The sequence below is a fragment of the Mustelus asterias genome, chromosome 18 (assembly GCF_964213995.1).
Source record: "Mustelus asterias chromosome 18, sMusAst1.hap1.1, whole genome shotgun sequence".
NCBI classification, from domain to species: Eukaryota; Metazoa; Chordata; class Chondrichthyes; order Carcharhiniformes; family Triakidae; genus Mustelus; species Mustelus asterias.
The window spans coordinates 20388031-20415237 of record NC_135818.1 but is presented as its reverse complement, the minus strand read 5'-3'; the positions used below and the strand labels follow the sequence as shown (position 1 = coordinate 20415237).

Below are 27207 nucleotides of genomic sequence, written 5' to 3'. Positions count from 1 at the left end.
AAATGCTGGCCAGCCACGACACCCATGTCCCACAAATGAATTTAAAAAAAGTTTCTCTCCAAGTCACTCAGCATCCTGAACTGGAACCATATCACCACTCCTGCACTGTCAGTGCATCAAAATCCTGGAACTCCCTCCCTAACAGCACTGTGGGTGTACCTACACCACATGAACTGTAGTGGTTCAAGAAGATGGCTCACCACCACCTTTGGGCAATGTTGGCCTAGCCAGCAACAGACATCCCACAAACAAATAATCCTCCTTAGAAATGAGGACCAGGGTCTGCAAATAATGCAATCCTGTATAAATAAGAGGGAAGGGTTAAACTTGGCAACTACAACGGCTTGCTAGACTGTTCCAGAGTGCAGTTATATAGGCTAGACCAAGATGGCAGATTTACTTTCCTAAAGGGCATTAAGGGAAACAGATGGATTTTTTTTTTAGTCAACAGTCATCACTTAGTTCCAAATTTTTAATTGAATTCAAATTCCTACATCTGTCGTGCTGGGATTCGAACCCGGATCCCCCGAGCATTACCCTGGATCTCTGGTCTCGTGAGGATACCATTGCGCCACTGTCTCCACTTGCAGGTGATGTTGTGTTCGTGGGCCCCCAAAAGGCTTCTGACATAGTATCACATGATTGACTTGTTGGTATCATAGAATCCCTACAGTGCAGAGGAGGCCATTCGGCCCATCGAGTCTGCACTGACAACAATCCCACCTAGGCCCCTTCCCTGTAACCCCACATATTTATCCTGCTAAAAGCCCTGATACTAGGGTTAATTTAGCATAGCCAATCAACCTAACCCACACATCTTTGGACTGTGGGAGGAAACCGGAGCACCTGGAGGAAACCCACACAGACACAGGGAGAGCATGCAAACTCCACACAAACAGTGACCTGAGGCTGGACTCGAACCCGGGTCCCTGGCGCTGTGAGGCAGCAGTGCTAACCATCGTGCCACTTAGTAAAAGTGCAGCTTATTAAAGGGACATTGGCAGCAATAGATGGAAAATTGGTTAAGATACAGATAAGGGAGTTGTGGTGAATGTTTATTTTTCAGACTGGAAGGTGATGTACTCTGGGGTTCAGAATTTGGCCTGCTGCTCTTTATTTGTAATATTGAGACTTGTTCTTTGGTCTACACAGGACACAGTTTCAAAGTTTGCCTACGGTACAAAACTCTGAAATGTAGGAAATAATGGGAAGAATCGTAACAAACCTCAGGATGTCTCAGACGGACCAGATGTGCGGGTTAGGTTGATTGGCCATGCTAAATTGTCGGCAGACCTGTGGCAGGTAAAATTGGACACAGAAGCGTGAAGTGATAGATTTCAGTAGGAAGAATGAGAAGATGCAAACTGACGTAAATGATTCAATACAGAGACAGCACGGAGGCACAGTGGTCAGCATTGCTGTCTCACACAGCTAGGGCGCCGTTCCTTCACAGTCGCTGGGTCAAAATCCTGGAAATCCCTTCCTAATGGCATTGTGGGTGAACCCACAACACATGGACTGCAGCGACTCAAGAAGGCAGCTCGCCACCACCTTCTCAAGGGCAACTAGGGATGGGCAATAAACGCTGGCCAGCCAGCGACGCCCATGTCCCACAAACGAATAAGGGAAACCTCTCCTACTACTGGGAACAGTCTCTCCTAATCTACTCGATCAAAACTGTTCATGATCAGGAATACCTCTATCAAATCCCCTCTTCACTCTCTCTACTCTAAGGATAACAATCCCATCTTCTCCAATCTCTCCACATAACTGATGACCTTCATCTCTGTGACCCTCATCTCCTGCTCCCACTCTCAAGCCTTAACACCCTTGCTGAAGTGGAGTGTTCATTATTGAGCACGATCGAACTGGATTCGATTCCGGGCTTGGGTCACTGTCTGTGTGGAGTCTGTACATTCTCCCCATGTCTGCGTGGGTTTCCTCCGGGTGCTCCGGTTTCCTCCCACAGTCCAAAGGATGTGCTGGTTAAGTGAACTGGCCGTGTTCAGTTCTCCCTCAGTGTACCTGAACAGGCGCCAGAGAGTGGCGACTGGGGGATTTTCACAGTAACTTCATTGCAGTGTTAATGTAAGCCTACCTGTGACGCTGATAAATAAACTTTAAAACGTTTTATTAAAGGTGGGGATCGGGGAGAGCTGGGGGTGTACACACACAAATCTTTGAAGGTGACAGCACATGTTGAGAAAGCTGCCATAAAAACATATTGGCTGCTTGGTTTATGAATAGAAGTGAAGGGTACAAATGAAAGCATGCTATGCACAACTTGAAGAAGTTCTGAAACCCTGGTTAAACGGGAACTGGGATATTGTGCTCAATAATGAACACACTACTTCAGCAAGGGTGTTAAGGCTCGAGAGTGGGAGCAGGAGATGAGGGTCACAGAGATGAGGGTGATCAGTTATGTGGAGAGATTGGAGAAGATGGGATTGTTATCCTTAGAACAGCGAGAGTGAAGAGGAGATTTGATAGAGGTATTCCTGATCATGAACAGTTTTGATCGAGTAGATTAGGAGAGACTGTTCCCAGTAGTAGGAGAGGTTTTCCTTATTCGTTTGTGGGACATGGGGATCGCTGGCCAGCGTTTATTGCCCATCCCTAGTTGCCCTTGAGAAGGTGGTGGTGAGCTGCCTTCTTGAATCGCTGCAGTCCGTGTGCTGTGGGTTGACCCACAATGCCGTCAGGGAGGGAATTCCAGGATTTTGACCCTTCACGACTGCGAAGGAACGGCGATATATTTCCAAGTCAGGATGGTGAGTGACTTGGAGGAGAACTTGCAGGTGGTGTATTCCCATGTATCTGCTGCCCATGTCCTTCTAGATGGAAGTGGTTGTGGGTTAATAAGGTGCTGTCTAAGGATCTTTGGTGAGTTGCTGCAGTGCATCTTGTAGATAGTACACACTGCTGCTACTGAGCGTTGGTGGTGGAGGGAATGGATGTTTGTAGATGTGGTGCCAATCAAGCGGGCTGCTTTGTCCTTTGCCTTCATAGCTAAAGGTCAACGATTTAAGCTGCTTGGCAAAGAACCAGAGGCGAAATGAGGAAACATTTATTTTACACATTGATGAAGTGGATTATATCCTAGTCCCCTTTTGGAACTATTCTGGATCAGGAGTGTTCCTCAGATAATCACTCTCATTTAAGGTTGAAAAAGATAGGCCTCATAGATACTTAAATATGATTGAACTCTTCCTAAAGGTAAGGAATCACCAGAGAATATTATCATCCTCAAGGTAGCCTTTTAAACAAGCTTTAGACAGATGATAACAATCCGGATATGATCAGGGTCCTGGCATCTCTCCGAAACAATGTACCTCTCTATTGAAGAGTGTGTGGGAAAGGGTTCTCAGGTTTAAATTCAGAAGACTATATGAAACAAGGTATTTTCTAAAATATATAAAAAATTATTAAAGAACCAAACGTGACTCATATACGATATTGTAGGAAAATAAAGTATAATTTTGTTTCTATTAGAAAATCTTAGTCTAACATCTAAACAATGTTATTAAGTGATACTTAAGATATACATCAATATTTAAACTGGTAATGACCTTAAATCCCTAACTAGTAAGCTGCAGAGTCTATACCTCTATCCCAATTAGGGAGAGAACAATCATTGCTACATTGCAGCAGCTACATCTTTACTTTGAGAGACGCTGGAGTGCATTCAATGAATATAATACTCCTACTGTGTGATTCTAATATTTATACCAGGGAATAGCTGAACTAGCAGGAGGCATGTTGAGCATGCATGCTGGACAACATCCTTCATTGTCGTCAACATTTTTTAGGAAAGCAGGATACTGAGAAGTGCAGGTGGTGGTCACTACACTCAGTTTCCAAGATTCATAGAATCATAGAATCCATACAGTACAGAAGGAGGCCATTCGGCCCAACGACAACAATCCCACCCATACCTACCCCTGTAACACCACGTATTTACCCTGCTAATCCCCCTGACACTCAGGGGCAATTTAGCCTGGCCAATCAAGCTAACCTGCACATCTTTGGATTGTGGGAGGAAACCGGAGCCCCCGGAAGGAACCCACGCAGACACAGGGAGAACGTGCAGACTCCACACAGACAGCGACCCAAGGCTGGAATTGAACCCGGGTCCCTGGCGCTGTGAGGCAGCAGTGCTAACCACTGTACCATCCCAGCTGACAGTTGATTTAGGGGCATCCTTAAGGTTATTTATTGTTATATTATGGTATCTTACAATTTATCAATTCTTTGAAGTGGTGTAGAGACCAGTTCCTGTTTTTTCCAGGAACTCCTTGTGTTAGACCAGAGGCCAGACTATGTCCAATGCCACAGGATACTGATGCCCTTTGGCACACCATTATGCCGTGGTACGCTCATAGCCTTCTACACCTTTGGCCAACAGAGTAACTCTGCTTTTAATTTTTAATCCCTTGTCGGAGAATCACTCTTTTTTAACTGATAACTCTTATAGCTGGATTCACTTATAACTCCACATGTATAGCTGCATTCCTTCACAGCGTGTTGTCGTGATCCAGAGGCACTGCCTGAAGGAGTGGCAAAAGCAAATTCAATGGAGAATAATTTTCAAAAGGGAATTGGATAAGCACTTGTAAAGCAAAGTATTTGCAGGACTATGGGGAAAGCGTTGGGGAGTGGAACTGATTGGATAGCTCTACCATAGAGCCTGAACAGATATCGTGGGCTGAATGGCCTCCTTCTGTGTTATACCATTCCATAACCGAGAACTGCCTATCCCAATTTGTCTGATAGTAAAGACTCCAGAATCCATTATTAGTTCTCTGGAGGGTCAGAAAGGAAAGGATTTACTTGTATTTATCCGATGCCATTCTGTAATGATGTACTTTCATTAATGAACAACAAAGGATGTATTTACAAGGTTCTCCAAGAGCAGCAGCGTGTCTACTGTTAGCTCTGGAGTGCCTCTGCCCAAGAGGACCCCTCCCCATGGCGGTGATTCCACACTCCGAGTCCCAATTGGCCACCCAGGCCAGGTGACTCTTACTCTGCTGTGTTGCCCTTAAAGGGACAAGCACTACACTTTCACAACCACAAAACATCCCAAAGCACACCCTCTCGATGGACATTCAGTGGAACACTAAAGGAGTGCGACACTGTCAGAGGGTTCCATCTTTTGCCCTCTTAGGTGGACAACAAAGATCCCATGGCGTGATTTTGAGCTGGAGCTGATGAATTCTCCCTGGGGTCTTGGCCTCTACCAGCTAAAATCACTAAAAACCACACTATCTGATTATATGAGAGCTATTTTTGGGATCTAGCAGTGAGCAAATTGGCTACATTACACCAGTGACGACACTTCAAAAGTAGGTCATTAGTGGTGAGTGCTTTACGATGTCCTGAGGTCCTGAAAGTTGCTCTAGAAACGCAAGTCTTTTATTTATTTTCTTCTCTACCTCTCTTTAAGATACCCTTGAAACGGAACCCACTTAGCGAAGCTTTTGCCACCTTCCTAGGATCTCTTTATATGGCTCAGAGTTACATCTGTTTTTAATTTATTAATTACAAATAGGCTTCCATTAACACTGTAATGAAGTTACTGTGAAAATCCCCTAGTCGCCACACTCCGGTGTTTGTTTGGGTACACTGACGGAGAATTAACATGACCAATGCACCTAACCAGCACGTCTTTTGGACTGTGGGAGGAAACCGGAGCACCCGGAGGAAACCCACGCAGACACGGGGAGGACGTGCAGACTCCGCACAGTGATCCAAGCCGGGAATTGAACCCGGATCCCTGACGCTGTGAGGCAGCAGTGCTGACCACTGTGCCACCCTCTATCCTATCTGATAAGGCTTCTCTGGAGCTCCTTGGGACATTTTGGGATGTTCGATGTGCTACAGAAACACTAGTCATGACTGTTTCCGATGAATAATGAGATCTCCCGAGAATGAATTTATTTGCGTGTCAGGAGAGATAGGTGAAGAAATTGAAACGGGAAAAGAGACAGAGTCAGCAGGAGACTTGCCAAGGCCCTTGGCTCACTCATCCGGCTTGAGAGAGATTTGGATCTGTGTGAGGCCTGGACCTGTTGAGTGAAACAAGCTGGAGTTGTACATCCTGCCTGGGAGCATTAGAGTAGAGAAGTGTTGTTGCAATTGTGTAGGGTGTTGGTGAGACCAGATGGCGAGTATTTTGTCCAGTTTTGGTCTCCTTACTTGAGGGAGGATGTGTTGGCGTTGGAGGCAGTTCAGAGGAGGTTCACCAGGTTGATTCCGGGGATGAAAGGGTTGATGGATGAGGAGAGAGTTTGGGCTTTTACTCGCTGGAGATTAGAAGGATGAGAGGGGATCTGATCGAGATATATAACATTTTAAAAGGGATTGATAAAGTAAATGTAGACCAAATGTTTCCCCTTGTGGGGCAATCTCGAACAAGAGGTCACAGGTATAGGTGGAGAGACGGTAGATTTAAAACTGAGATGAGGAGGAACTACTTCTCGCAGAGAGTGGTGAATTTGTGGAACTCGCTGCCCCATCGCGCGGTGGAGTCTGAATCTTTGAATGGTTTCAAGAAGGAGATAGATATATTTCTGATTTTTAAAAAGGGATAAGGGGATATGAGGAACATGTGGGGAGGTGGATTTGAGACCAGGGAGAGATCAGCCATTATCTAATGGCGGAGCAGGCTCAAAGAGCCTTTCAATATAATCAAGTGTCTCATGGCAGGAGGGGCGGCACGGTAGCACAGTGGTTAGCACTGCTGCTTCACAGCTCCAGGGTCCCGGGTTCGATTCCCGGCTCGGGTCACTGTCTGTGTGGAGTTTGCACATTCTCCTCGTGTCTGCGGGGGTTTCCTCCGGGTGCTCCGGTTTCCTCCCACAGTCCAAAGATGTGCGGGTTAGGTTGATTGGCCAGGTTAAAAATTTCTCCTTAGAGTCCTGTGATGCGTAGGGATTACGCGGGTAAATATGTAGGGGTAGGGCCTGGGTGCGATTGTGGTCGGTGCAGACTCGATGGGCCGTATGGCCTCCTTCTGCACTGTAGGGTTTCTATGATTTCTAGGAGTGTCATCAAATTACCTGGCAGCAAGGAATAGGAGGAGATTTTAGGACATGAACAAACGCTTGCTTGTCCAGATGGATTTTTAAGGGCATTAAAAAGGAAGAAAGAGAGGTAGAGAGATGGAGTTGTTCGTGGGGGGAATTCCAGAGTTCAGGTCCTAGGCAGCTAAAGGCATGGCCGCCATTAGTGAGGTAGGGGGGGAGGGGAGATCAGAGGTGGCTGAGTACAGTATTCCTGGAGGGTTGTAAAGGCTTCAGAGGTGGGAGGCAGAGGCTGTGACAGATGAAAATTTGAGACATTGCTGGACTGGGAGCCAATGTCGGGCAGCCAATACAGGGTGACAAATTCCAGCCATTGCCTTTCTCAGGACAGGTTCCAGGACCTGAGCGTTGATTCTGGAGTGAATTACCTGCCGACGGCTTCCTAACCCGTGTGTAAAACTGATCCGAGGGACAGGTAGCCACAGGATGAGAGTCTGTGCCACTGCTATGCTGTACCATAGGACAGTCCGAGAATGGGGTAGAGGCAGCCAGAGATAAAACCCACCCCTTTCCTCCGATTTCCAACTCTCTAGACATGCCCTAAAATCCCCAGGAAATATTCATAGAATAGAATAGAATCCCTGCAGTGCAGAAGAAGGCCATTTGACCCATCGAGTCTGTACCGACAACAATCCCACCCAGGCCCGATCCCTGTAACCCCACATATTTACTCTGCTAATCCCCCTGACATCCGCCTAACACTAAGGAGCAATTGAGTCTGGCCAATCAGCCTAACGCGCACATTTTTGAAGTGTGGGAGGAACCCGGAGGAAACCCATGCAGACACGGGGAGAACATGCAAACTCCACACAGACAGCGGCCCAAGGCCGGAATTGAACCCAGGTCCCTGGAGCGGTGAGGCAGCAGTGCTAACCACTGTGCCACCGTACCACCCTCGTCTCCAGGATACTGCTCCAAGCAAGCAAAGAGACAAATCACAGAGGTGTGAGAAAACCCTCCATTTAAAAAATGTTATTTGAATATTTTTATTTACCGGGTATGAAATTATTGGGCATGGCCTGTTGGGGGTGGGGAATTTGGTGGGGGTTTGGAGGGAAAGGTTGTTAGACAGGAATGTTCCAGTTGTTTAATGAAGAGTCTGTTCAGTTTGTGATTGGTATGGAAGGACAAGGCACTTTATTCTAATTCATTCTTGGGATGTGGACATTATTGGATAGGCTGGCATTAATTGCCCATCCCTAATTGCCCTCGAGAAGATGGTGGCGAGCTGCCTTCTTCAATTGAGGATGGAATTATTATGCAGCGAATGGCGGGAAAGGGTGGGGCAATTGGAATCATGTGATGAAATTTTCACGAGTTCGCAATTTTATCTTGGCCCCCCACCCCCACCAAAAAAATCCTGTGTTATGGTTCAGGTCAGACACTCCAAAGTGGTTTATGAAGTCCACCTGGATCATAAGTTTTGTACCTTGAATTTGGCTAGGATAAACATGATATGGTTCACCTCAGGCATGATTCAAATGACCCACTAGGGAGCTTTTATCAAACAAAGTTTATTTAAGAATGTAGTTAATATGTATAATAAGAATATTAGCAAGAATTGTTATCAATTATAAACAAAACAACCACAATAATGTATAACCCTTAACAAAAATCTCTAAGATGTTCCAATCAAACCAAAAGATAAAGACCTTCCACAGGTTTAACACGACAACGACTAATGCTCACGTGATACTGGAATTGAGTCCTTTGGTTGAATGTTGCAGTTCTCTTGAAACACTCAGAACAGTTTGAAGTCAGAACAGCTTCCCAGAACACCAGGGAGACTCTCTGGTCAAGCCACCGGCAGCAGACTTTCTACTCCAGGAAGGCTTTCAGCTAACCAGCAGTATTTCCCAAAACCAGAGAGAGAGAGAGACACTGCTTTCAGCCTGTTGTCCACTCCCTTCGAAAACCAAAACCGACAGCTTAGAACTGAAAATGAAAGAGCCGCTGTCACACCTGCAAACATGCTTCCTCCTGACAATGCAGGCTCATAAAACTAATTCCCAAAGCAAAAATAAACAAGCCCCATTTAAACCACTGAAGGAATCATAGAATCCCGACAGTGCAGAAGGTGGCCATATGGTCCATCGAGCCAACCTGGAGGAGGGGACTGAGTGTAGGGTAACAAAGTTTGCAGACGACACAAAGATAAGTGGAAAAGTGAATCGTGTGGAGGGCGTAGAAGGTCTGCAGAGAGATTTGGACAGGCTGAGTGAGTGGGCGAGGATCTGGCAGATGGAGTATAACGTTAACAAATGCGAGGTTATTCACTTTGGAAGAAATAATAGCAAATTGGATTATTATCTAAATGGAAAGAAATTACAACATGCTGCTGTGCAGAGGGACCTGGGGGTCCTTGTGCATGAGACGCAAAAACCCAGTCTGCAGGTGCAACAGGTGATCAAGAAGGCAAATGGGATGTTGGCCTATATCACAAGGGGGATAGAATATAAAAGCAGAGATGTCTTGTTGCATCTGTACAGTGCATTGGTGAGGCCACAGCTGGAATACTGTGTGCAGTATTGGTCCCCTTATTTGCGGAAGGATATATTGGCCTTGGAGGGAGTGCAGAGAAGGTTCACCAGGTTGATACCAGAGATGAGGGGTGTTGATTATGAGGAGAGACTGAGCAGATTGGGTTTGTATTCGTTGGAATTTAGAAGGCTATGGGGGGATCTTATAGAGACCTATAAGATAATGAAGGGGCTGGATAGGGTAGAGGTGGAGAGATTCTTTCCACTTAGAAAGGAAGCTAGAACTAGAGGGCACAGCCTCAAAATAAAGGGGGGTCGGGTTAGGACAGAGTTGAAGAGGAACTTCTTCTCTCAGAGGGTGGTGAATCTCTGGAATTCTCTGCCCACTGAAGTGATGGAGGCTACCTCGTTGAATATGTTTAAATCACGGATAGATGGATTCCTGATCGGTAAGGGAATTAGGGGTTATGGGGATCAGGCGGGTAAGTGGAACTGATCCACTTCAGATCAGCCATGATCTTATTGAATGGTGGGGCAGGCTCGAGGGGCTAGATGGCCTACTCCTGCTCCTATTTCTTATGTTCTTATGAGCCCACAATCCCACCCAGGCCCTATTCCCATAACCCCACATATTTACCTTGCTAATCCTCCTGATACTAGGGGCAATCTACCATGGCCAGTCAGCCTAACCCGCACATCTTTGGATTGTGGGAGGAACCGGTGCATCCGAAGGAAATACATGCAGACACGGGGAGAATGTGCAAACTCCACACAGACAGTTATCCGAGGCCGGGAATCGAACCCAGGACCCTGGCATTGTGAGGCAGCAGTGCTAACCACTGTGCCACCGTGCTGAGCAATAAAAGCACTCCTCGTAGACAACCTGTCAACAGTGACATCAGCTAAGGCAGAGAGCATGATTTACAAAATAACTCTTAAAGGTACACTAACGGCACACCTGATAGACACCAAATACAGCTCTGCCCCACTGAGTGATTGAGGGGACAGGGTAGGCAAGGGGAGGGGCTTCCTTTGATGGGCAAAGTGACATTTACCCCAAGGATAGAACTGGGCAGAGCTGTAGGAGTTTTTCGGAGGGGGGAGCATCTTCTCTCTGCACCTGGTGCAGTTCGGCCATATCCCATTGATAATTGTACGATTCACAATATAGTCGCTAACATGCCATCCTGGGGCAATTGTTGGGCCTAGGATGGGAAGTCACATCTGTATCCTGGAGATTACCATTGACCAGAAACTGGATCAGTTATATAAACATGTATAAACACTATGGCTACACAGGCAGGGCAGGAGCTGGGAATTCTGTGGCAAAACCCACCTCGTGATTCCCATAAGACTGTTCACAAGACACAAACCAGGAGTGTGATGGAATACTCTATACTTACCTGGATGAGCGCAGTTCCAACTACTCAAAAAAGCTCGACACCATCCGGGACAAAGCTTGATTGGCACCCCATTCACCACCTTAAACATTCACTGGCTCCACCACTGGCCCACAGTGGCAGCAGCGTGTACCATCTATAAGGTCCACTACAGCAACTCACCAAGACTCCTTCGAAAGCACCGTACAAACTCACAACCTCTACCACCTAGACGTCTAGGGGCAGCAGATACCTGGGAACACCACCGCCTCCAAGTTCCCCTCTTAGCCACTTACCATCCTGATTTGGAACTATATCACCATTCCTTTAATGCTACAGGGTCAAAATCCTGTCATTCGCTTTCTAACAGCACTGTGTGTATACCTATACCAGATGAACCACAGCGGTTCAAGTAGGCAGCTCACCACCACCCTCTCAAGGGCAATAATAGATTGGCAATAAATTCTGCCTTTGCAGGCAATGCTTACATCCGATGAACTAGTCAAATAAAGAGATGACTTTGAACGAAACTTGGGCCAATTATAGAATCCCTACAGTGCAGAAGGAGGCCATTCAGCCCATCGAGTCTGCACCAACAATCCCACCCAGGTACCATTCCTGTAACCCCATGTATTTACCCTGCTAATCCCCCTGACGCTACAGAGCAATTTTGCATGGCCAATCAACCTAACCTGCACATCTTTGGGCTGTATGGGTTTCCTCCAAAGCACCTGGAGGAAACCCACACAGACACAGGGAGAATGTGCAAACTCCACACAGTGACCCGAGGTCGGAATCGAACCCATATGAGGCAGCAGTGCTAACCACTGTGCCAGCGTGCTGCCCAGTGATCATGGTTTGTGAGGGAGTCTTGCTCAGTTAGTTACCTATGAAAGCAAATCTGCTTTTGACTTAAGTTCAGAAAGCTCAGAGTTTTAACACTGCACGCTACATAGTCAGATTAACGGTGCCCTTTAGGAAGGTGGGAGGTGATGTCTGGTGCTTTAAGGGGCACCAGGAGCCAATTTAAAGGGACAGCAGAGAATGGGTGCCCAGGAGTCGTACTAAAACCATTTTTGTCCAAAGATGTGTGGGTTAGGTGGATTGGCCATGCCAAATACCCCTTAGTGTCAGGGGGACTAGCAGGGTAAATGCATGGGGTTATAGGGATAGGGCCTGGGTGGGACTATGGTCAGTGCAGACTCGATGGGCTGAATGGTCTCCTTCTGCACTGTAGGGATTCTGTGATTGAAGCATAAAGAGGGGACTCCTGGCATCGGTGAGGCCCGTGGCCCAGCAGAGAGTCAAGGCCTTTGAGAGAGGAGCAAAAAGAAGGAGGATGGGAAAAACAGAAGGGAAGGGGATAAGTTTCCCGACTGATGGGCGAAGCGGGGAGATTGACTGAGCAGCCAGAGTAATGCTGGGTCCAGAGACATCTGAGTTGACAGCTGGGATTTTAATTGAGACGCTCTGCCTTTCTCCAAAAAAACAGCTGGAAAGCTACTTGAGCAGCCTAGGGAGGGGGGGAGGGGGGGGTGCATGGGGGGAGGTGGGGGGGCACGGGGGAGGTGGGGGGGCACGGGGGAGGCGGGTGGGTTGGGGGAGGTGGGGGTGGTGGTGTCATTAAGTCTATCCCAGGTCGGCACAGAGACTGATTTTAGGCCTAATGTGCGTCTTTTACAATTTCCTCACGAGAAGCCGGGTCTCAGTAGGAGGCGGCTGGGGGGGGGGTGGGGGGTGTGGAATGTTGGTTTAGACAAGCTGTGTAATTGTTTTACACACATCAAACAGGTGATTTATGAAACCCTAGACTTTCCAGCTTTCCCTCTGTCTGTCCTGCGTTCGTTTTTCAATCCCTTTTAAAGTGAATCCCTGTAAAAGATTTCAGTTGTTTCCCCTCCATCCCGACCAGATTCTAGATCAGAGCCTTGGCCTCCACTCTATAATTAAACGCCAGCTGTGAAGAGGGAGCTTTACTCCAACAAATCGACTTCCTCCCCAACGGGGAAGATCATTGCCGGAAATGGGGAAGGTTAAAAGAAAGACATTGGGAGGGATTTTCCAGCCATCCCGTTGCGTATTTCCCGGTGGCCACTCACCATTGGCTGTTGGCGGGATCTTCCAGTCCTGCCATTGTCGATGGAATTTTCGGTGGTTCACCTGTCTTGCCTGTGGAGAACCCGTCGTGGAGGGTCACCTTCGGCGGGGCTGGAAGATCCCAATGGCGGGAAGAGCCAGAAAACCCCACCCCTTGCATTTCCATTGCACCGGTTCATGATCTGACACCGTTCTCTAGTGCTTTACGTGAAGTACTTTTCAAGTGTAGTCACTGTTGGAATGTAGGAAACACGGCCACTAATTTGTGCACAGCGGAGGAAGGTGATGGCCTTGCGGTATTATCACTAGATTATTAATCCAGAAACTCAGCTAATGTTCTGGGGACCGGGTTCAAAAATCACCACGGCAAATGGTGGAATTTGAATTCATTTAAAAAAATCTGGAATTAGGAATCTACTGGTGACCATGAAACCATTGTCAATTGCGTAAAAACCCATCTGGTTCACTGATGTCCTTCAGGGAAGGAAATCTGCCATCCTTACCTGGTCTGGCCTACATGTGGCTCCAGAGCCACAGCAACGTGGTTGACCTGCAACAGCCCTCGGGCAACTAGGGATGGGCAGTAAATGCTGGCCAGCCAGCGACGCCCATGTCCCACCAATGAATAAAAAAAGGATCCCACAAAATAGCAATGTGATGGCGAGATGATCTGTTTTAATGCGATTGGTTAAAGGACAAATTCTGGCCAGGAAGATGAGGGAGATTACGTTTATAAAATGCCTTTTAAGTACCAAAATGTTGCTAAAAGGAGCGTCATAGAATCCTACAGTGCAGAAGGAGGTAATTTGGCCCATCAAGTCTGCACAGACCACAATCCCACCCAGGCCCTATCCCCATTACCCCGTGCATTTACCCTAACCAGTCCCCCGACACTAAGGGCCAATCAACCTAATCCGCACACCTTTGGACTGTGGGAGGAAACCGGAGCACCCGGAGGAAACCCACGCAGACACGGGGAGAATGTGCAAACTCCACACAGATAGTGACCCAAGCCGGGAATCGAACCCGGGTCCCTGGCGCTGTGAGGCAGCAGTGCTAACCACTGTGCCACCCAAACAAAATTCGATAGTAAGCCTACATAAGGCGGTATTAGAACAATGGGTAAGTTCTGAGGAGTGTTGGCAGAGAGGAGAGGGAGGCGGAGAGGATTAGGGAAGAATTTTTGGAGCCTAGGGCCTAGGAGACCACTTCAAATAGTGCCGTGGGTTCCCTTTCATTCCTCAGAGAGAACAGATGGAGCCTCGTCTCACCTGAAAGGTGGCACCAGCGGCTATGCAGTATTCCCTCGGTGCTGCACCGAGAGCATGAGCTTGAACATTTCCACTCAGATCTCTGAAGTGAACTCAGCTTTCAGCTCGGAGACGAGAGTGTTACCAAATGAGTCAGAGCTGAAACATGTGGAAGCAGTGAGAGAGCAACAGGGAGATATTTTGCAGCTCACCCATGCCTATCACAGGGTAACTTTACCATCTACCGTGGGGGGATTTCAGCCAGAGACCACAGAGTATTGCTGTAGGTTTGTGGTTTACCATTTCTGTGACCACTAGGCCACAGGATGAAGCCAGTGGGGATTCAACTAGAATTTGAATTGTTTTTTGGAGCAAGCAAGGAGATGGATTAAGGACTTGCCCCTTTCTCATTGGCTTTGTAATTTAGAAAGAAAGAAACCCTACAGTACAGAAAGAGGCCATTCAGCCCATCGAGTCTGCACCGACCACAATCCCACCCAGGCCCTACCCCTATATCCCTACATATTTACCCACTAATCCCTCTAACCTACACATCTCAGGACACTAAGGGCAATTTTTAGTGTGGCCAATCAACCTAACCCGCACATCTTTGGAAAGGAATAAAATTTTTTGAAAAACAAACTAAAGTAAGTACAGAAAATGAACAATATAACATAGAAGATGGCCATTCGGCCCATTATGTGTGCCATAGAAGTAAAACAAAGCAAATGATTGCATGCAGCCTTCAATGTCCGTACCTGAAATCCTACTGCAATTCTACACAAATAATTGTAGTCTCAGAATCTTATTTCTATTTGCACAGCATGGCCCGATTGACTGGGAGCACTGAAGCATCAGATATCTTCAAGGAATCATGATAATGGTGTGTCTTGGGGAAATTCTCAGCTTCCTGCTGGATGGCGTGCGTATTTAACTGAGAAAAGACACTTTTACTTCAAGGGGTTTAGCGAGGTTGGGTTGTGGGTGCAGGTAGAATCTCACGATGCTGTCACGATGAGAGGAAATTGTGACTGAGTGGGATCTGTCTATAATTTCACCGAATAACCAAAAACATATTGAACTGTTTCAAGCTGCTAAAAAAGAGAAACTGACCAAGAATGGCTGCCAGGGGTCACCTGATGTCTGATATTGTAAGTTGACCACATTTCTGGAAAGTTCTCACATGGAATGTACTGCAGGCCCCCCTTGACACAGAATATCAAAACGTCAACTTCATAAAGGGACTCCTGAAAGAAAGGCATTGGAAATACAAAGTGCCAGACTTTAATCAACTGTAATTCTGTCAAGGCAATGGGAACTTCTAACTAGCCAGATACCCAACAGACATTGTGGAAGGTGAAATAACCCCATCCCCTGTTAGATCTACTATCCTGAAATATATCAAAAGCTTTCTGAAATGTAAGATGAAAATTGTGATGCTTGTTTGGTTTGGTCGTAATACCCAGGCTCTGGGGCAGTGTCAGCATGGAGGTGCCCATTTGCTGCACTGGCACAGAGTGGATGCCAACCTCTGAAATTTCTCATGAAGCTCGGGTGGGTCAGAGACACTGGACACAAGCCCAGACATGAAAAATGGCTGCAAGGCAAGCCAACACCTTATTACTTGCCACGGGGTACACCTTGGGCGGGATATTCCGGCCAAGCTCGCCCCAAAACCAGAAAATCCCACCTGAGGTCAACAGACCTTTGCATGGTCCACCTTCACCCTCTCCCACCCGCTGCGATTCCCGTGGCGGGCGGAACGGGATAACTCCCTCCCCCCGCCCTCCCCATGTGTTACCAGAATCTTGCCGATCCCGATTAAGGAACTGAAGATCACATTAATTAATCGAGCACAATGATATTGGTGCAAATGTAGGAGATTCCTACACTAGAATGGGAGAGAAGAGCGGGTGGTGAATTCTGGGCTGGGAATAAGTTGGTGGCTTTTCTGCCTCGTTCGGGTGACGCAATTCCCAGATAGGACCAATCATCAAAGGGGAAATCCAAGGTATTTGAAGCAGAATCGTTGACATTGGCCAGCCTGCCAGACTCAAATACCTTTTCTTACTGGAGCAGTTTCACTTTGATAGACCGAACCTTCACCTAAGTGAAACCCACGCTTGCTAGATTATTTTTCAGATGTCCTTATAATGAATTGGAATGAGCAAGGAGCACTAGTGCTGCGTTAATAGGATGCGGGACAAGTCTAAAAGGATTGTTCCTCATGGGCATACTCACCAACGTGGAAATGATCATGGGAAAGGCAGGATCTGAGTCAACATTTAGTCTTTTAGAGCCACCTAACTTTCTAATTGGTTGATTTTGCCATCATTCAGCTTTGTGAATCCACACGGAATGAATAGGCTTGGAGCACGTGGCATTGCGGACAGTATGAGGCAGCACAAATGGTTGAAATACCAGATCTAAGGCTGTCTGGTCCCTATTCAGGCGCCAATGCAGTGATATCCTGGTTCCCCAATAGGTGTGTGGGAGAAGTGGGAGAGAGTCCAGGGAACGAGAGGGCGTAAATTGTAATAAGTCCTCGGAGGCAGAAGTCCCTTCACCAAAACCCCTTTATTTACAAACTCTAACAGCAGTACACAGAGTGCAATTTCACAAGCTGTCCTGTCTGGAGACAATACACATCTCTTTAACCTGTGTTGAATGCTCCCTCCACCCACATTGTCTGTACATTTAAGGCCTGGCTGGCTGCAGAGATTTGCATTCTAATCAGTATTCTGTAATTTGATTTCTGTGTCTGTGCACTGTTTGAGAACAGAGACCACTCCATCTGACGAAGGAGCATTGCTCCGAAAGCTTATGGTATTTGCTACCAAATAAACCTGTTGGACTTTAACCTGGTGTTGTGAGACTTCTTACTGTTCTATGACCAAGCCAGTTCTGTATCCATCTAGCCAGCCCACCCCGAATCCCATGTGATTTTAGTTTTTCTACCAGTCTGCCATGTGGGACCTTGTCAAACGTTCATATAAACTACATCCACAGACCTTTGCTCATCAATTATCTCTGTCAACTCTTCAAAAAACTCAAATCAAGTTAGTGAGACAAGACCTTCCCCGTACAAAACCATGCTGCCTGTCACTACCTAGTCCATTTTCCTCCAAATGTGTATATATCCTGTCATTACAGTATCTTCTCCAAAAGCTTCCCCACCACTGACGTCAGGCTCACCGGCCTATAATTTGCTGGATTATCCCTGCTTCCTTTCTTAAACAACATTAGCTATTCTCCTGTCCTCTGGAACCTCACCTGTGGTCAAAGAGGATGTGAAGATATCTGTTAAGGTCCCAGCTATTTCTTCCCTTGCCTCCCTCAATAACCTGGGAAAGATCCCATCTGGCCCCGGGGACTTGCCTATTCTTAATGCTATTTCAGACGCAGTGTGTTGAGTAAAGAGTCTTCCTGTCCAGTATCCCGTGGGGCTTAACTTTTGTCTTCTGTCCTCCTTACAGATGCAGGAGTTGGAACAAAGAGTGACCGAGGCTGACCAGCGGGCAGACAATGCAGAGAAACAGGTACCCCATGTACAACGAAGAGGGACAAGGGATGTGGCTGTCTGCAGTATGAAGTGCCCCTTCCTGGCATGTTTAGCAACACCATTTTAAAGTTTATTTATTCGTGTCACAAGTCAGCTTGCATTAATACTGCAATGAAGTCACTGTGAAAATCCCCTAGTCTCCACACTCCAGCACCTGTTCAGGTACACTGAGGGAGAATTTAGCATGGCCAATGCACCTAACCAGCACGTCTTTCAGACTGCGGGAGGAAACCGGAGCACCCGGAGGAAACCCACGCAGACACGGGGAGAACGTGCAGACTCCGCACAGACAGTGACCCAAGCCGGGAATTGAACCCGGGTCCCTGGCGCTGTGAGGCAGCAGTGCTAACCACTGTGCCACCGTGCCATCCCCATCGCAATACATTCTCTACCTTGGCATCTGCATGAGTGATTGATCTCCATGTCACGGCTGTGAGGGATGTTGTTGTTGCTGGTGTTTGCAGTGCTGGTATGAAATGGAGTTTGTTGGAAGGTTGGGGCATGGACAGATTCTGCGGAGCCTTGCGTGGTTACCTAGGTGCGTCGGCCTAGTGCTGGATTTGTGCTGGAGAGAAAGTTCCCACAGCTCCCCTGGCAACTGGTGAATGATTAAACCTCCCGGTCACAGCTTCAAGCTCACTCACTCACATCAATGTTGGGGCCTGGGAAAACCCCCAGAGTCAGGAGGGAGGTGGCAATCGAGGCCAAATGAGGCGACTTTATTGCTTTTAATGAACAGGAACTGCCCTTCCCCCACCATCTCCTCCCATCCCCTCCCCGTCCAAACAGCCTGGACGCCACTCTCTCTGTCAGGAGATTTGAAATCTTTGTTACCTACAGACACAACAATTCCTACACTATCCTGGCCAGTCTCTCACCTTGCAACCTCTGCTAACTCCAACTCATGATCCACTGCTGCCCATATCCTCACTCACAGCAAACCTCAGTCACCCCTCACCTCTTTGTTTGCTGATTTCTGACACAGCAACTGCTGAATTTTAATTTTCTCATCCCTGAGTCTAAATCCCTCCCTACGCCTCACGGGTCTCTGTAACTTCCTCCAGCTCCACGACCTTCTGGGATAATCTGTGCTGCTCCGATTCTGGCTGCTTCTGTATTGCGCTGGTGCCTTCAGCTGCCTTAGTCCTGAGCTCAGAAATTCCTATCTTAAACCTCTGCCTCTCTACCTTTCACAGTGGTTAGCACTGCTGCCTCACAGCGCCAAAGACCCGGGTTCATTTCCGGGCTTGGGTCACTGTCTGTGCGGAGTCTGTACTTTCTCCCCATGTCTGCGTGGGTTTCCTCCGGGTGCTCTAGTTTCCTCCCACACTCCAAAAGACATGCTGGTTAGGTGCATTGGCCTTGCTAAATTCTCTCTCGGTGTACCCGAACAGGCGCCAGAGTGTGGCAGCTAGGATATTTTCACATTGCAGTGTTAATGTAAGCCTACTTGTGACCCTCATAGAATCATAGAATCCTACACTGCAGAAGGAGACCATTTGGCCCATTGAGTCTGCACCGACCACAATCTCACCCAGGCCATATCCCCATAACTCCATGCATTTATCCTAGCTAGTCCCCCGACACTAAGGGGCAACTTAACATGGCCAATCAACCAATTCGCACATCTTTGGACTGTGGGAAGAAATCGGAGCACCCAGAGGAAACCCACGCAGACACAGGGAGAACGTGCAAACTTCACACAGTGACCCGAGGCCAGAATTGAACCCGGGTCCCTGATGCTGTGTGGCAGCAATGCTAATCACTGTGCCACCGTGCCGCCCACACAAATAAACTAACTTTCTCTCCTTTTTGACCAAGCCTTTGGTCCACCTCTCCCAATATCGCCCAATGTGGCTCAATGTCAAATTATAAGAAAATTGGAAATAGGAGCAGGAGTAGGCCATGCAGCCTCTCGACTCTTATTACATCATCCCTCTGCCACCTTCCACATAAAACTTGGTGCTCAAAATTCTATCAATCTCAGCCAGTAAATGTCAAATTTATAGCCCAAGTGGGTGGAGAATTGCAAAGATTCCCCACCTTCTGACGACATTTCTCCTTTTCTCAGTCCAAAATGGCTGCCGTTGTGACTTCCTGTTTTAGCCTCGGGCACATAGACATAGAATAGACATAGAACAGTACAGTACACATGCCTCTCAGTATCTGCTCCATCGAGCCCACTAAGAATTCTAGACCTTTCAGTCAGATCACTTCTTATGCTTGTAAATTCTAGTGAAGTTAGGTACAATCTGATCTATCTCCCCTCACTAGGATATCCCAGGAATTTGTCCAGTTAACCTTTATTGCACTCCTTCTATGACAAGTATACCCTTCCATGGGGAGGAGACCAAAATTGTTCATCTCTGACGATAGCTCTGTGAGGTGCGTTTTTCTGCAGTAAATGTGCTGTAAACGTGTCTTTGTTGTTGAAAGGCCAACATTTATTGCCCATCCTTAATTGCCCTCGAGAAAGTGGTGATGAGCTGCCTTCTTGAACTGCTGCAGGCCATGTGGAGGGCTAATTGTCCTTGAACTGAGTTGTTTGCCAGGCCATTTCAAAGGCCATTTTAAAGTCAACCACATTTTTATGGATCTGGAGTCACATGTAGGCCAGACCAGGTAAGGACAGCAGATTTCCTTCCCTAAAGGACATTAGTGAACCAGATGGGCTTTTATGATAATCAATTTCACCGTCATCCTTTAATTCAAGATTTTTATTGAATTCAAATTTCAACATCGGTGGCACAGTGGGTTAGCACTGCAGCCTCACAGCGCCAGGGGCCCGGGTTCAATTCCAGCCTTGGGTCACTGACTGACTGTGTGGAGCTTACACATTCTCCCCGTGTCTGCGTGGGTTTCCTCTGGGTGCCCCGGTTTCCTCCCACAGTCCAAAGATGTGTGGGTTAGGTGGATTGGCCATGCTAAATTGCCCCTAAGTGTCAGGGGGATTAGCTGGGTAAATATGAGGAGTAATGGGGATAGGGCCTGGGTGGGATTGTTGTTGCTGCAGGCTCAATGGGCCGAATGGCCTCTTTCTGCACTGTAGGGATTCTATGATAACATCTGCCTTGGTGGGATTCCATCCTGGGTCCGCAGGGAATTACCCTGTGTCTCTGGATTATTGGTCCAATTACAATACCACCACACTATCGCCGTTCTGTGTGTACTGGCAGAAAGGAAAAGGTACCTGACCCCTCGACCAGAATTTTACCGTCCTGCCTGCCACGGGAATCGGAGCGGGCAAGGGGAGGGTCATGGAACGGTTCGTTGACCTCGGGTGGGATTTTACGGTTTCGGGACAAGCCAGATTGTAAAATCCCGCCCCTCAACTCCATTTGATTTTAAAGTAAAGTACCCAGTGCAATTTGATACCCTATAAGTCCATCCATTTTGCATGAACATGACAACAGCCATTCGGCCCATCGTTTCTGGCCCAGCTCCGAAATCGGTCCCATGTCTGCACCGTGTTATAAAACCTCCAGGGAGATGTTGAGTCACGGGCGTCATGGTAGCACAGCGGTTAACACTGCTGCCTCACAGTGCCAGGGACCCGGCTTGGGTAACTGTCTGTGCGGAGACTGCACAATCTCCCCATGTCTGCATGGGTTTCCTCCGGTGCTCCAGTTTCCTTCCACAGCCTGAAACACGTGCTACCAGGTGCATTGGCCATGCTAAATTCTCCCTCAGTGTACCCGAACAGGTGCCGGAGTGTGGCAACTAGGAGATTTTCACAGTAACTTTGTTAATGTCAGGCTACTTGTTGACACTAATAAATAAATGAACAAACACACTCCAAAGATGGGCGGGTTAGGCGGATTGGCCATGCTAAATTGCCCCTTAGTGTAAGGGGGACTGGCTAAGGTAAATGCATGGGGTTATGAAAATGGGGCCTGGGTGGGATTGTGGTCGGTGCAGACTTGATGGGCCAAAGGCCTCCTTCTGCACTATAGGGATTCTACGATTCAGAGTTTGCACTGCTGATTAAAACTCTGCTCACAATTTAACGTCATTGTGACTGTATCTGGGATTCTGATCCTCCCTTGAAGTTAATAACAGCTAGAATGAGGAACTTGTCGGATACTGGTCGGGATTTGCAGACCTCTAAGCTGCGTTTATCTCGACTAAGTCACGATTATGTAACGATGATTCGGTGTGTTTCCTCACGGTTCACTCGCCAGTCAGCGGAAAGTTCCCGGCAGTCGGCCAGCAGCGTAAGGGTTAATAACCGTTCAGTGATCGAGGCTTCAGCTCAAGGCTGCCAGGTGAACTTCAAAGGATGTAGGCCCGTCATTAGCCATATGGACAGATAGTCAAAAGAATTCAGACGATTAGCCTTCTCTTGTGTTCTCAAGGTTGGCACTTTACTCAATTACCAGGAAGCTGAGGCCCATTATTAAGACTGAGTGCTTGTCAAGGTGGAAGGTGGGGTGGTGGGAGGGTTAGATTTCCCACACTCTGTGCCGGAGTGTCAGTAACTGTCTCCTTTGTGAGGATTCGGTCACAGAGTAGTGTTGTGTCAACACTAGTGAGGGCCTCCGAAGCTTGATCTGTCACCGTCTGCAAAACAGATTTAGCCTCTCCTGTTTTTGTGTGTGTGTGGGAGCTATAGGGGTACTTTGGACTGTGACCTTCTGTAGGGAATGGATGGCTTCAGGTTACAGGCCAGCGCGGTCTTTGTTTAGCCGATGATAAGAGCAGACATTAAACAAAGTCTTGGGTGGTCATTTCCTTAGCCTCTTCCTTCTTTCCAATCCTTTAGCCGTAACTCTGTAATCACAGGGAAAGAATGAAAGGCTGGGGCTCTTTTGTCGAAGAAAGTAAAGGCTGAGTGGTGACCTAATAAAAAGTCTTTAAAATTGTGTAGGGGTTTGTTGAGGGTCGATTGTGGAGAAATGTTTTCACAAGGGTTGGTCCAAAATTTACAGGCCTCAAATGTAAGATATCCACAAACAAATCCCATAGGGTACTTGTGAGAAACACCTTTATCCAGACAGGAGCTAAAATATGGAATAAAGTTTATTTATTATTGTCACAGGTAGGCTTACATTAACACTGCAATGAAGTTACCGTGAAAATCCACTAGTCACCACACTCCGGCGCCTGTTCAGGTACACTGAGGGAGAATTTAACATGGCCAATGCACCCTAACCAGCACGTCTTTCGGACTGTGGGAGGAAACGCACGTAGACGCAGTGAGAACGTGCAGACTCCACACAGACAGTGAACCAAGCTGGGAATCGAACCCGGGTCCCTAGCGCTGTGAGGCAGCAGTGCTAACCACTGTGCCACCCTAATAATTGAGGCAAATAGCATAGAATCTTTAAAGGGGAAGCTAGGTTAACACGTGTGGGAACCTAAGGGAGGGATATGCTGATGGGGTGAGATACAGTAAAGGGTTCGGAGAAGGTTCTTGGGAAGAATAAACACCGACACACACCCGTGTACAGTCTGTGCTGTAAATTCAATGTAACACCAGCCCCGTGTCTCCAACAGAACTGAGACCCCCCCCTCCCCCGCCACCACCCCCCAGTAAAATCTCTGGGAAGGTGGCGCCTTGGTACAGCGTTCTGCTGGGCCTCCCCCTCAGCCACCACATTTAAGATGATTATCAATGGCACATCGGAATGTGGAAATAAATCTTCCCATTAGACATGGGGGATAAATTGCAGGGAACTAACCAGAATGAACTTCTTGAGTGAGGGAACCGAGGGAGTGATTTGATTTGATTTATTATTGTCAGATGTATACAGTGAAAAGTATTGTTTCTTGTGCGCTAAACAGACAAAGCATACCGTTCATAGAGAAGGAAAGGAGAGGGTGCAGAATATAATGTTACAGTCATAGCTAGGATGTAGAGAAAGATCCAACTTAATATAAGGTAGGTCCATCCAAAAGTCTGACAGCAGCAGGGATGAAGCTGTTCTTGAATTGGTCGGTTTGTGACCTCAGACTTTTGTATCTTTTTCCCGACGGAAGAAGGTGGAAGAGAGAATGTCTGGGGTGCGTGGGGTCCTTGATTATGCTGGCTGCTTTTCCCGAGGCAGCGGGAAGTATACACAGAGTCAGTGGATGGGAAGCTGGTTTGCGTGATGGACTGGGCTACATTCACAATCCTTTGCAGCTTCTTGCGGTCTTGGTCAGAGCCATACCGAACTGTGATACAACCAGAGTGCGGCCCTGTCAGAGTGTGTGACTGAGGGAGTGCTGCCCTGTCAGAGTGTATAACTGAGGGAGTGCGGCCCTGTCAGAGTGTGTGACTGAGGGAGTGCTGCCCTGTCAGAGTGTATAACTGAGGGAGTGCTGCCCTGTCAGGGTGTGTAACTGAGGGAGTGCTGCCCTGTCGGAGGTGTGTAACTGAGGGAGTGCTGCCCTGTCTGAGTGTATAACTGAGGGAGTGCTGCACTGTCGGAGGTGTATAACTGAGGGAGTGCTGCCCTGTCAGGGTGTGTAACTGAGGGAGTGCTGCCCTGTCGGAGGTGTATAACTGAGGGAGTGCTGCCCTGTCGGAGTGTATAACTGAGGGAGTGCTGCCCTGTCGGAGTGTATAACTGAGGGAGTGCTGCACTGTCGGAGGTGTGTAACTGAGGGAGTGCTGCTCTGTCGGAGGTGTGTGACTGAGGGAGTGCTGCCCTGTCTGAGTGTATAACTGAGGGAGTGCTGCCCTGTCAGAGTGTGTAACTGAGGGAGTGCTGCACTGTCGGAGGTGTGTAACTGAGGGAGTGCTGCCCTGTCGGAGGTGTATAACTGAGGGAGTGCTGCTCTGTCGGAGGTGTATAACTGAGGGAGTGCTGCCCTGTCGGAGGTGTGTAACTGAGGGAGTGCTGCACTGTCGGAGGTGTGTAACTGAGGGAGTGCTGCACTGTCGGAGGAGTATAACTGAGGGAGTGCTGCACTGTCGGAGGAGTATAACTGAGGGAGTGCTGCACTGTCGGAGGAGTATAACTGAGGGAGTGCTGCACTGTCGGAGTGTAGAACTGAGGGAGTGCCGCTCTGTCGGAGGTGTGTGACTGAGGGAGTGCTGCACTGTCGGAGGTGTGTAACTGAGGGAGTGCTGCACTGTCGGAGGAGTATAACTGAGGGAGTGCTGCTCTGTCTGAGTGTATAACTGAGGGAGTGCTGCACTGTCGGAGTGTAGAACTGAGGGAGTGCCGCTCTGTCGGAGGTGTGTGACTGAGGGAGTGCTGCACTGTCGGAGGTGTGTAACTGAGGGAGTGCTGCCCTGTCGGAGGTGTATAACTGAGGGAGTGCTGCTCTGTCTGAGTGTATAACTGAGGGAGTGCTGCCCTGTCGGAGGTGTATAACTGAGGGAGTGCTGCACTGTCGGAGGTGTATAACTGAGGGAGTGCAGTCTGTCGGAGGTGTATAACTGAGGGAGTGCTGCTCTGTCTGAGTGTATAACTGAGGGAGTGCAGTCTGTCGGAGGTGTATAACTGAGGGAGTGCTGCCCTGTCTGAGTGTATAACTGAGGGAGTGCTGCTCTGTCTGAGTGTATAACTGAGGGAGTGCTGCTCTGTCGGAGGTGTATAACTGAGGGAGTGCTGCCCTGTCTGAGTGTATAACTGAGGGAGTGCTGCTCTGTCGGAGGTGCCTTCCCTGCAACATTATCCGGCTATTACTTCATTGCTGTTTGTGGCACCTTCCTATGCACTAATTGGTTTGCACTCTCCTACATTACAACAGTGCCCACACTTCAAATACGGAGTCCTACGCACTGACCTCAGACTGTCACCTTAAAGGAATGGGAGGGAACTGGCCAGGCCAGTGAATGCCAGCTTAACCACTCCTCACTCAGCCACACGGTGACTAGAAGAAGATAATTCAGGTCAACCAAGATGAGAGAAGCCAGCATTAAGAATCAACTACATAAGCATACATTCTTCCCCCTCCCCACCATCACTCTATAAAAGGGCTTTAATGATCTGGAGGTCACAACATATTCTTGTCAATCCTCGCGATGCTCATTCACTGGCCTCACCGTGTCTGTTTACTGTGCCTTTCCTGTAGAATGTTCTGGCTAAGAATTGTTTTCCATTTAACTCCTATTCAGGTGCAGGCGATGAGGGAGAAATTGAAAGTGACCAATGTCCAGACCAGCGAATCAGAGAACAGTTTATTCAAGAGGTACCAAGAAGTAACCAATACACTGCAGGAAAAGGACGACGTGATTCAGAGGCTGGAACAACAGTTGGACAAGCAGGTATCTGAAACTAAACAGTTTATGCTTGGAATCGAGCATCACAATTGCAATCATAAATCTTTAGGATATTTGAAAATCAAGTACCTGCAAAGATCGTTATTTTATTTTGCTTTCCTTTACTTATAGAGAGCAAGTCGCTAGGGTCTCACTGAAACCCTACATAGTCAGCGGCACGGTGGCACAGTGGGCGGCACAGTGGTTAGCAGTGCCAGGGATCCGGGTTCGATTCCCAGCTTGGGTCACTCTCTGTGCGGAATCTGCACATTCTTCCCGTGTCTGCGTAGGTTTCCTCCGGGTGCTCCGGTTTCCTCCCACAGTCTGAAAGACGTGCTGGTTAGGTGCGTTGGCCATGCTAAATTCTCCCTCAGTGTACCCGAACAGGCACCGGAGTGTGGCAACTGGGAGATTTTCACAGTAACTTCATTGCAGTGTTAATGTAAGCCTACTTGTGACACTAATAAATAAACAAAACTATATAGTTTATAATTCATTCTCAGGAGACGGGTGTCACTGCAAAGCTGGCTTTTGTTGTGTGTCCCTCATTGGTCTTGAGAAACCAATGGTGTAAACCACCGCAATTCATGTAGGGTTAGTGCATCCACGGTGCTGTTAGGGAGGGAGTTCCAGGACTTTGACCCAGCCACAGTGAAGGAACAGCGATATATTTCCAAGTCAGGATGATGAGTAACTTTGATGGGACTTGGTGACCATACCAATGTGGTGATGTGATGACTTGACGTTCCCACATAACTGCTGCCGTTGTCCTTCATGCTGGTGGGGGTTGGGAGGTGTACAGAGGTTTGGGGATCTGTATGGAAAAGGAAGATCCCAGATTTGAATACCAGTGATGCTGACCTCAACAGATGGCTGAGTGAACTAATGGTAAGTACCCAGTCACTGAGTTTTAGTCTGAAAACAAAATGGAGGCAAAACCACAGACAGGACATGGCCCTCAGATTATTTACCTATACAGCAGACCTGTGGATTGAAATGTGTTACACATTCTTACATTACAGTGTAAGAAATGTGGCAGCAAATTTGTGCACAGCAAGATCCCAGAAACTGCAATGTAACCGCTGCCAAATAATCTGTTTTAGTAATGTTAGCTGAGGGGATAAATATTCAACAAAGCCCTGGGGAGAAGTCAGCTGCTC

The 27207-nt window shown here is 47.8% G+C and overlaps 1 protein-coding gene across 1 annotated transcript in view; it reads left to right on the top strand.

The window, feature by feature from the left end:
- LOC144506987 (pleckstrin homology domain-containing family H member 1-like) overlaps positions 1 to 27207 on the top strand; it is a 174319-nt gene that overhangs the window by 45427 nt on the left and 101685 nt on the right. The window contains 2 exon segments of the mRNA XM_078233493.1: positions 17768 to 17830; positions 25904 to 26053. Of these exon segments, the coding sequence (XP_078089619.1) occupies positions 17768 to 17830; positions 25904 to 26053 (213 nt within the window).